Here is an 11,154-nt window from a genome sequence, read left to right as displayed (position 1 = left end):
CATTCCCTTTCCTTTCCTCCTCTTTTGACTGGCCTTGAGCTTCTGTGTATCTATTTGCTTCTTTTTTATTATTATTATTTCTTTAATTCGAAAGGGTATTTTTTTTAATTAATTTATTTATTTTGGCTGCGCTGGGTCTTCGTTGCTGCACGTGGTTTTCTTAACCATTGGGCCACCAGGGAAGCCCTCTGTTTGCTTCTTAAATGTTGGTGTGTCCTTTGCTCCTGGCCGCATTTGGCAAGAAATGAGCTCGGTTTGCAAGCAAGAATGAAAGGAAATAAGGAGTCCAGAAATGTGGAGACTTGCAGAGCTGGAAAAAAACAACTTCTTCTGGACCCCAGCAGGAGATCAAATTGAGCAAGTCTACAAACATCCAATTAAAATTCAATTTCTTGACAAAGCATTCCTGCATTCAAATTCTGGCTCCATTACTCCCCGTGTAAACTTGGGCAGATGCTGACCTTTTCTGTACCTGACTTTCCTCATATATAAAGTGGGGATAAAGGCACCCACTTGATAAGGGTGTTATCGAGAGGAAACTAGTGAATACACGAAAGGCGCTTGGAACAGTGCCTGACACATGCTCAGGGCTCAATTAAACTTAGAAATTGTTATTTTGCCAAAAGGGCAAGAGACAGTGGGTGGCTTCGTTAGAATTCAAGCATCTGGATCTTTGCCCTATCTCACCGCTTTCGCAACTGACTTGTGTTACGGTTGGCAGGGTACACGAATGCTAGACATGTCCATTTGACTGCCTCTCAGACAAAGCAACAGGTCGGAAACTCAGCCCATCACCTCCCCGCCCCGGGGCTCCTTCCTGTCCGGGTAGAGGGACTAACATCCTCCTCCCTCACCCTCCCGCGTGCCCCGCATTCAGCAGACCCCGTTCCCTAAATCTGTCCGGGATCCATCTTTCCTGCGTTTTGCGCCCGGGCTTGGTGTTCCTCATGTCTTGCCTTGGCTCCTGTAACAGCCTCCACTCCAGACCCCTCAGATCCACCCGCAGGAAATGAGCCCTAATTTCACCCAAAGTCACCCAAGCAGAGGGTCGGATCATGGTGGAGCCCCGCGGGACAGCGGTGACGCAGGGCGTGGCCCGCCGGCCTTGGAGGACCGGGTCTCCCGCTCCAGCCGGGCGGAAGCACGCGGACCCCTCGCTCCCCGGCCGCCCCCCGGTCCCCCCCCGCCCTCGCTCCCGGTGCCGCCTAGCCGCTCACCGTCCAGGGCCCGCCCTCCGCCGCCGGGACCACGCCCCCTTTGACGCGCCTGCAGCCCCGCCCCCAGCCCGTCACCTGACCGTGCGCAGCCGGGGCCCCGCCCCCCGGCGGAGCGCCACTGAAGCGCGAGGATTGGCTGGGAGTGCGCACCTCAGCCAATCCGGATTCGCCCCGGCCCTCGCGGCCCCGCCTCCTCCCGGTGGCGCTCCTGACAGTGAGATGCTTTGCCGGTTGGGGCCGCGCTCCGGGCAGGCGGGCTGGAACCCGGCCGCGGCGGGGTCGGGATGGAGGCGGTCGGGCCGCGGAGCAGGGACGCGCGGGGGCGAGCGGCGAGTCAGCCTGGCAGCCGAGCAGAGAAGAGCCCGCCGGAGAGGTGCGCTCCTTGAGCGGAAGGCAGGGGAAGCCGTCGGCGCCCTCCTCCGGGAAGCTCTCCAGGCGCCGCGTGGCGAGGTCTGAGGGTGGCGGCCGGCCGGTGGTCACTCCCCGAGGGAGGGGGCGGCCAGCTGGTGGTCACTCTCCAGGGGAGGGGTCCTTCCCGGAGAGGGGCAGCCAGCTGGCCGGTCTCTGGCGGGCATGAGGGTCCGCGCGGGGATGCAGCGCCGCCCGGCTGTCCGCGCGGGAGGCCTAAAGCAGGGATGAGCGCTGGGAGGACGAGCGGATGCGAGGCGTGGCCTGCGAAGGTCTCCGGGGAGGTGACGCTTGGGCTAAAACCTGAGTGACATCCAGGAGTGAGCCGCACAAGTTCTGGGAGCGAGCGCGCGGGGAAGAGGAAACCGCAGCAAAGGCCCCGAGGGCAGGAACGAGCCCGCGGGGTCCAGGGCAGCGAGGACTGCGGAGGGGAGGGGCTTGGGGCAGCTGTCCGCGAGCAGAGCCGCAGAGCCCAGGAAGGACTTGGGGCGTCCTGGAGGTTTGAGAGGGGAGTGACGTCATTTAATTATATTACAAATTACTACTTTATATTTTAAAGGAATCCTTATGGCTGCTTTGTAGGGAGTAGGGGTTGCAGAAAGCAGGGAAGCCAGTTGGGAATCTTCTGTCATAATCGAGGAGGGAGAGGCGGTGTGGACCGCAGTGGTGGCAGGGGTGGCGGGAGAAGGGTTTGTACTGAGAATAAACCCGGCACTTGCTGATGCGTCCTCGGAGTAGAGGAGAGGTGAGGTTAAGAAGGATGCCCCGAGGCTGCTGGCCTGAGCACCTGGCAGAGTGAGGGTGAAGAGAGGGGGGCACTCCAGCCCAAAGAGCTGTTCCAGCCTGCTGGGACCTTCCCCTGGGCGGGGGAAATGCATCTTTGTTTGTTTGTGAGTCTTCGCCCTCAATCCAGGAATTTGTTAAATACTTCCTGGGTAGGAGGGGTAATCCTCTCTACCTGAGTATGAGGAACGGGTGTGTGTCTTTAAAATTTGGGTCCAGGCCTAAATCTGCCATTTCTTTCATTAGGTTTCATTTGCTTGGAGCTGAGAAAAGGGAGCTGGGAAAATGTACTGAGTGGAGAAGAGATTCATGATGCCTTTTTCTTTTTGGTTATGAACCTAATAAAGTTTAGCTTTCCCGTGCAATATTGATAGCACTTTAAAGAAGTAACAAATAATGGGGCAGAGTAATCTGTGAAGTGTTCTGAAATTCAAGCTTTGAATTAGCTCAGCCAAGCAGGAGATTGAAGAGCTGTGGTCGCTAGTAGTTTGAGGAATTTTGGAATACTTATCATTGGAAGTGAGAGCAGAGTTAGAGGCACATGCAGGTTTAAGACTCAACAGGACCCAGGGATTCCTAATACCCGGGTGGCCAAGGATGGCTGCTCAGACTTCCCAAGCCCCAAAGCCTTGTGCTTGGGCATCTTAGAGACAAGATGCTGCATTAAAACACTCCATGGGGGGACTTCCCTGGAGGTCCAGTGGTTAAGAGTCCTCACTTCCATTGCAGGGGCCACGGGTTTGATCCCTGGTCGGGGAACTAAGATCCCACATGCTGCAAGGTGCGGCCAAAAAAAAAACACTCCATGGGTTAAAGAACCTGTGTTTTAACAGCCACCATTGGTAATTGTGTTTGAATTTTCATGTGGATTGGTTTAAACGCTATTGCTGATTTTAAAGTCAGGTAAAATAATTAATGGTATCTGGCAGGATTGCCTACTATTACATATTCACGAAAGTTTCTGAAAGTTTTTGATACTGGTAAAAAGATATACGGATAAATTTCACTTAGGGATCTTTCAGGGGCTGTGCACTTTCTGTGACATTTGTCACCATATAAATCAAGCCCCTACTCTGTGCCAGCCATTGTCCTCAGTGTTGGCGACAGAGCTGGGAGGAAAACGGCAGCTTGTGGAGCTGCTGTTCTGTTACTTTCTGTTGAGATAGAGAATAAACAAGGAGCAAGTCTAGCGTATTAGATGATGGGGTGCCTTGGAGAAACGGGGTGCCAGGGAGCACAGCCCTGGGGAGGAGGGCATGGGTGGCTGCAATTTTATTTAGAGTCCAGGTTGCCTCACAAGAAGGTCAAGTTGGAGCAAAGACCTAAAAAGTAAGGTAGGGGTGTCAGTGTGGTCATTCTAGGCAAAGGAAACGGAAAGTGCAAAGGGAGGAGAAGCAAGCCTGCACATGCCCCCCAGCCCACAGAGGAGACTGCAGCTCAGGGGAAGCAGAGGGGGGAGAGGGGAGCAGTGGGCACCTAGATCACCCGAGCCTCACGGCCACCGCAGACACTGCAGGGAAATAGAGGAAAACTACTGGTGAAGTGATGAAGTTGAAAAACCAGGGAAAAAGCCCTGGGGAATGTGCGGCTCCCTGGGACTGCAAGGTTCCCCTGCTTCCCTCAGGAGGAAGGTGGGAGTCGGGTAGGTAGCCCAGGCCCAGCGGACCACCCCTCCTACCAAGCGGTGGAAAGAAGTTTTGAAAGTCCAAAGGGACAATTTCCTAACAGTGATAAAGGAAACTAGCAAATACTATTGATAGATGGTTGGAAAACACGTGTACATTTTCCATAAGTAATGAAGATGTGGAGACTTATGAGCGCAGCTTGTAGAATTAGGCACGTATAAATGCAGAGAAGCACCCCGACCTTGACATTATTTGCTCCTGTTGATATGATAGACAGGGTGCAGCTGTGTTTCTGGATTTCACCTTCTTTTCCCTAATAGGCACGTCTTTATTTTCTCTCCAGCAGGAAAGTGTATATGGACTATAATGCAACCACCCCGCTGGAGCCAGAGGTCATCCAGGCCATGACTGAAGCCATGCAGGAAGCCTGGGGAAATCCCAGCAGCCCTTACCCGGCAGGTAATTCTAGGAGACACACACAGATCAGAGATGTGGGGGGCAGAGGTACTCTAAGAGAAGTTGTATACCACATGGGATGACTCGGTTTTGAATAGATTTTCTGTTAATTGCAAATCTTTAGCTGTGATTTTGGGTAGTTTTTTCCTGAGAAGTCCAAATTTGAGCCTTGTTGATACCATAATCTTTCATCTTTAACATAGTCTCGTGTCCTCCGTTCCCAGATGAAAAACCTGTCTTATTAACAGTTGTTTGTAGTGACAGTACCTATTAAAACCCTGTCACGTATCTGTCTCAGTCGACCGTTACAAAATTTGCAAAATAGATCTTTTACCACATCAGGATCCCATAGAATCCTGGTCTCCTTTTTTCAAAAATAAAAATTACTTTCAAATCCTTTAGTTATAAAGATCCTTACATGTTTCTCGTTTATTCTTGTTTTCATGTAGAATTCTTAATTCTTAATTCTTAATTCTTGTTTTAATGTAGAATTCTTAATTCTTAATTCTTTTCCAAGACCTCCAATGTTAAATTGGAGGTCTTGGAAAAGAACTTGCTTCAGATCAGGAGTTACATGGCAGAGTCACGTTGTGTCTTTCAGACAGCGAGCTGAAGCTGTGTCTTCTTATTTAATGCTTTATCAGGGATAATGAAGATAAACTATCTTAACTGTGGATCACGATGAACTAAAATAACTTTCAGACTACTGCCACGCCCTAGGATTTAGCAATACCTGTGTACAAATTTATAGGCTTTTGTGGGTTCTCATGTTGGTTTGCTTATTAAAAGCTTCACAACTTGATAACTAAAAGCTTTTGCAAAATCGGATACTAGTCATTCATTAACTTTGTTTGTTGGTTTATATTATACATGTATTCTGGCTAATCTTCTGGACATTGCCTTGTAGCTAATCATTCCTCTAGTGAAACTGAAGTTTCTGACGCATAAAACTGGAGAATCCAGAAACAGTTAAGTGCTAATAAAAAGCATTTATCATGAAGAAATTTAGGAATAACCCTCAGGGAGAAATAACCCTTCTAGACCTGATGAAGCCTGTCTGTGGATTGCATGTTGCCTTGACAGCCTTTGTTTCCACAAATTAAGAACCATAGCTAAAAATGCATTGCAATAATTCTCTGTTGACACTCAGGTAGAAATGGAAAAGAAAAAAAAAAAAAAGGAAAGAAAGAAAAAATCACCTGTATGATAGAATGGTTTAATTATTTTCACAATATTATGATTTAATAATGATAACAATTCCTTGGAGGGTAATCTGTTTTAAGGCAAATATTAAGGAGGTATGGGAAGAGTTTAGAAACCCAAGATGTTTTTTACTACCTCGCTTATAACCTCCGTGTCCATCAGTCGAGGATGGACCACATAAAGTATGCAGAAGCCCTGGCGAGAGTTCTGGTCCCCCTTAAAGCAATGGTGTGGACTGTATTGATGACCTAGGAGGAGAGTTGCAGCATTTGGCCCAAGTGGAAAATGCACGTTATAAATGTGCAGTGTGATTGATTTCCCCTGCCCACTACCCAAGAAAAAATTATGTAGAGCAAGTATGGAAAATGTATAGTTTTGCTGTGAGAGACAGAAACCCCCAAATAACTGTAGATTAAACAGCTTGAAATTTATTTCTCTCACCGTCCAGGGCCCATGTGGCTGCTCAGCCACTACCAGAGACCCAGCTCCTTCTATCTTAAAGCTTTTTCCATCTTCAACATGCACCTGCCCCTTGTGGTCAGGATGGCTCCTGCAGTTCAAGCCATCACGTAAGCAGTCCGGCCTGTGGGACAGAGAGAAAGAGGACGAGAAAGGGCTGCCTGAGTCCTTCAAAGACATTTCTGGAAGTTGCAAGTACCACTCTGGCCTGTAACCCATTGCCAGAGGTTGGTCCCATGGCCACACGTTGGCATTTCAGTTGCAGTGGAAGTTGGGAAATGAGGTCTAAATTCTTAATTCATCTAAGAATTTCTTCATTTAAATGTGGCCTTAATTAAGATGTGTTCCAGCTGTAAATGTCTCCATGGTAGGGGGGAGAGTGGCAGCAAGGGCAGCCCCAGCACAGACAGGACGCCCACCGGATGCTCCCGCCACAGGTATCTTGGAGTAGCGGGATTGCAGGAGGTTTTGAGTATTTTCTTTTTGTGTCGTGGTATTTAATTCTTCTACAATCAGCATGCCTAGTGTAATGAGAAGAAAACTTTACTAAAGCCAAGCTTTTGTCTCTTCAAAACTCTCTTTCTTAGCTGACACGGCAGTACGCACGCTGTGCTATGACGTTCCCCGGCTCACCCCCCAGCGCCTGTGGGTGCCTCTGGCTGTGGAAATGCGGGGAGGGTGCCACTGTGGGCACAGTGAGTTAGGTTGACGGCGCTCTGGCACGCACCCACTTCTGTCATTAGGACCTGCATGGTGGGTGGGCATCAGGACTCAGGTTCGCAGCCGAGGGCGTCCGCTCTCAGAGTGGGCCAGCGGCCTGCAGCATCTCGGGCTGGTCCCCAGCTGGAACCCAGCTCTCCTAGCCCTGGGTTCTGGGGTGTTCCCACCATCACCCTCCTGCGGCAGTCAGGGATTCCCTAGGGCCTTTTCCGCGGGTGTCTTCTGCGCACTCAAGGGCAGCCCTCCCTCAGGAGGGAGGGTCTGGGGCTCACCTTCGAGGGCTCCAGTCCTCCCCTGTGAGCCCTCCACTCATCTGGCCTGGAGGGCGCTTACTCTGTGCCTGGTGGGTGGAGCAGCCAACAGACAAAGGTCCTGCTCTTGTGAGGGGGCAGCGGGCAGTTAACAGATACAAGTGTGCGAGGTGGACAAAGCCCTGTGGGGAGCAGTAAAGCCGGATAGAGGGCAGACAGTTCTGGGGGAGGGGTCCCACTTTGCGGAGGGTGATCCTAATCTCGGATGACATACGTTTGCAGACATGAGGAGGGGACACCAGGGAGGCACTGCAGGCAGAGGGTTGCGGGTGACAGCAGGGGGTTCGGGGCTCCAAGGGGTTTGGGGGCAGTGCCACGCTGGGCTGTGGAGGCCACTGTGAGGTGAGGGCCGGCTCTCATGGGCCCGGGGTGGAGTGCGTCTGGAGGGCCTGAGCAGAGGGTGACATAACTGAGGTCACTCACGAGGCCCCACGCTCTGAAAATGTATTAAGGACCCCAAAGAGCCTCTGCTTACGCACGCTTTGTGTGTAGATATTTGCCATATCAGAACTTAACGCTAAAAAACTTTAAATAGATACGTATCTATTCATTAAAAGTAACAATAATAAATCCATTACATGTCAACTTTTTTTTTATGAAAAAGAAACTTATCTTTTCCAAAACAGAACAAATTTAGTGAGAAGAATGGCACTGTTGAACATGTTTGAAAATCTTCAAGGTCTGGATAAATAGAAGACGTTTGGGTCCCATACCTGGCTCTGTATCCAGTCCATTGCAGTATTCACATCACGTAGCCTCTGGAGGGCTTCCTTATATGCTTGCGAGAAAATGAGTGTAAAAAAGGCAAATGATGTCTCAGTATTATTATGAAAATAGTTTTGACTTTGTGGACCCCCAGAGTTCCCCAGAACACACTTTGAACACAGGTGATTTAACCAATATTGGTTGAGTACCTACTGTGTGCCGAGCATTGTTCCCGGTGAGGGAAAAGCACAGAGCACAAAGAATGTTTGGGTTTTCAAGGCATTACTTTGGCCGCTTTGTGGAGAATGGACCACAGTCGGGTCCGTGGAGTTGAGGTCACGCCAGGGGAATATCCCAGCAGTGGCCTTGACTCAGCTGGTGGCTGGGGCAGGGGGAGGTGGGGTTGGATTCTGGATATTTTTGATGGCAGATCCTACAGGATTTGATAATGGACTGGGTGATGGGGTAGGAGAAAGACAGGAGCTTTCACCCTGGTCCCCTGGAAGGACTGAGTTGCCATTTACTTACTGAGAAAGGAAAGGCTGGGAGCCTTTGAGAAAGGAGCCAGTTTGGGGGGAGGGAGGCAGGCATTCAGCTTTTTTTGTTTGTTTGTTTGTTTCTGTTTTTAAATTTATTATTTATTTATTTATTTATGGCTGCGTTGGGTCTTCATTGCTGCGCACGGGCTTTCTCTAGTTGCGGCGAGCGGGGGCTACTCTTCGTTGCGGTGTGCGGGCTTCTCATTGCTGTGGCTTCTCTTGTTGCGGAGCATGGGCTCTAGGCGCGGAGGCTTCAGTAGTTGTGGCACGTGGGCTCAGTAGTTGTGGCTCGCGGGCTCTAGAGCGCAGGCTCAGTAGTTGTGGTGCACGGGCTTAGTTGCTCTGCGACATGTGGGATCTTCCCGGACCAGGGATCGAACCCGTGTCCCCTGCCTTGGCAGGCGGATTCTTAACCACTGCACCACCTGGGAAGTCCCCGGACATTCAGCTTTGAATGTGTGTAGTTTCAGATGCCTGTTGGACATCCAGGTGGGGTGAGTGGCGTCCAGAACAAGGTCTGGGTTGGAATTTTGGGCGTATGTTGATGTACAAGTTGTGGACATAACCTTCTTTTTTCTTGGGTAAACACTATTTACCATAAACACCTAGGAGCAAAACAGCGGGGTCAGATGGGAGGTGTTAAGTTTGACTTCCTAAGGAACTGCTGTGCTCTCTCCAAAGTGCTTGTACCAGTTTCTGTTCCCACTGATGTGAATGAGAGTTGCATTTTCTCCACATCCTCCTGACCACTTGGACTGGCCAGTCTTTTCATTTTAGCCGTTCCAATAGGTACATCACGGTGGTGAGGTAGCCCCACGAATCCTTATGTAGAAGGGTCTCCAAGACTTGTCGATAAGTGGAAAGGGAAGTTTTTGCAAACCAATTTGTAAATTATGAAACCCATTTTTGAAAAGGAAAAAGAAAACCCTGTGAAATGCTTCTTTGAAGGTCTACAGGCGCATTGAAACAGGCTCCGGGGGCCACACGCCACATGGGCCACCCGATTGTCCTGGGAAGGGCAGTGGGGCATGGGCAGGGGACCTGCTGCTGTGGGATCAGCCCAGCAGCTCCTCAGAGGGGGCTTCTCAGCAGAATCCTGGAGGAGGAGTGGGCCGTGAGCTGGTGGACGGGGTTTGCGCGGCACTCAGGAGGAGCTAACAGGGGTCCTACCCAAACTGATTGACATTTACTGCAGTCTTTCCAAGTATCACTAATTGAAAGGACTGGGTTTCCTAAACACCCCAGACCTTCATTGCTTGTAATTAAAACCTACGCAATAGTCTTAAGGAGTGTGTGGATTACTTTGTATATTTATTTTTACCACATCTTTTTACATTTCTATCTTTATGTTTTATTATTTATATGTTTATTTTAGTGGTACCTGCTCAAAAAATTTTTTTTATAAATAGGACTGAATAGTCAAAAAAGTTTGGAGACTACTGGTCTACAGACTAAAAATGGTCATCAAAATTTTCAGAATTCCCATCCCAGAGCCTTTCTTTCTCTGCCACATGAAGTTTGGTTCCTGTTTTCCTGCTCTCCAGTGAAACTAGGAATAGCTGGGCTCCTAGCAGCTGTTTGAAAGCAAATGTGTCCCTGAGGCGGTGACCTTTCTAGTTACCTAGGGGACCGGCAGTATGACATATGGCATTGGGCTTTGTGTCGAGGAGTCACAAGTTCTATTTTTGCTTATTTTTGTTGTTTTGCAGCGTGATCTTAAGCAAATTATTCCATCCTTTCATTCTCCTGTCTTGACGGATGGGAAGCCAGGCAGATGGCCACAGCTTCCCCTCTCCCGTAGCATCCGGTAAGAAGAAAACCGTGTCTCAGGGAATTGTAGGGTTCCCAGGCATCCTCCCATATTTGTTTCTGGCTCTTACTAAGTTACTGAAATCTCAGTAGTTTTCACTGATTTGCTGACATCTTACAGCTGCCCCTTTGCCAAGTGATTTCTGGTCGTAGCTCACGTTAGCGGAGCACGTTTTGTCTTAGAACTACCCACTCAGATCCCTCGCTCCTTCATGTCTGGTTGTTCTTTTAAACATGTGTTGATTGGACTTGCTGAAGCAAAGTTAATGAATTTCCACTTTGGTCCCTCAAGGTAGGAAGGCCAAGGAGATTATCAATGCAGCTCGGGAAAACCTTGCCAAGATGATAGGTGGGAGACCTCAAGACATGATCTTCACTTCCGGGGGCACAGAGGTAAACAGTCTCAACAGTCTCATGTTCTTTTAGCTGTAAGTTATTTTTTTTTAAAAGTAGAAGGTGGCTGCCTCTTGGTATTATTGATTTTTTTTTTTTAATTTATTTTATTTATTTATTTATTTTTGGCTGCATTGGGTTTTCGTTGCTGCACGCGGGCTTTCTCTAGTTGCAGCGAGGGGGGGCTACTCTTTGTTGTGGTGCGCAGGCTTCTCGTTGCGGTGGCTTCTCTTGTTGTGGAGCATGGGCTCTGGGCACGCAGGCTTCAGTAGTTGTGGCTCGTGGGCTCTAGAGCACAGCCTCAGTAGTTGTGGCGCATGGGCTTAGTTGCTCCACGGCATGTGGGATCTTCCCGGACCCAGGCTCGAACCTGTGTCCCCTGCATTGGCAGGCGGATTCTTAACCACTGAGCCACCAGGGAAGCCTGGTATTATTGATTTTTAAAGAAAGAGTAATGCTTTGCCCTTGATATAATTAGCCAACATTTATCTTGTAAGTGAATTCCAGGGGGCTGATAGGATATTTG

The 11,154-nt window shown here is 49.5% G+C and overlaps 1 protein-coding gene across 7 annotated transcripts in view; it reads left to right on the top strand.

Annotated features, from left to right (window-relative positions):
- Positions 1-1,431: 1,431 nt before the first annotated feature.
- The window catches only part of SCLY (selenocysteine lyase), a 32,510-nt gene continuing 22,787 nt past the window's right edge, over positions 1,432-11,154 (top strand). For 3 of the 7 annotated variants that reach the window (XM_068544133.1, XM_068544139.1, XM_068544138.1), the window contains exons 1-3: positions 1,432-1,590; positions 4,377-4,492; positions 10,528-10,628. In XM_068544133.1, coding sequence (XP_068400234.1) covers positions 1,502-1,590; positions 4,377-4,492; positions 10,528-10,628 — 306 coding nt within the window. In that variant the 5' untranslated portion in view covers positions 1,432-1,501. Of the gene's footprint in view, positions 1,668-4,376; positions 4,493-10,135; positions 10,234-10,527; positions 10,629-11,154 lie in introns of those variants that run through there. The other 4 variants (XM_068544134.1, XM_068544135.1, XM_068544136.1 and 1 more) reach the window with 4 other exon arrangements.

Source organism: Eschrichtius robustus, chromosome 5 (assembly GCF_028021215.1).
Source record: "Eschrichtius robustus isolate mEscRob2 chromosome 5, mEscRob2.pri, whole genome shotgun sequence".
NCBI lineage: Eukaryota > Metazoa > Chordata > Mammalia > Artiodactyla > Eschrichtiidae > Eschrichtius > Eschrichtius robustus.
The sequence above is the reverse complement of the archived record's forward strand: the minus strand, read 5'-3'. Positions and strand labels throughout refer to the sequence as shown.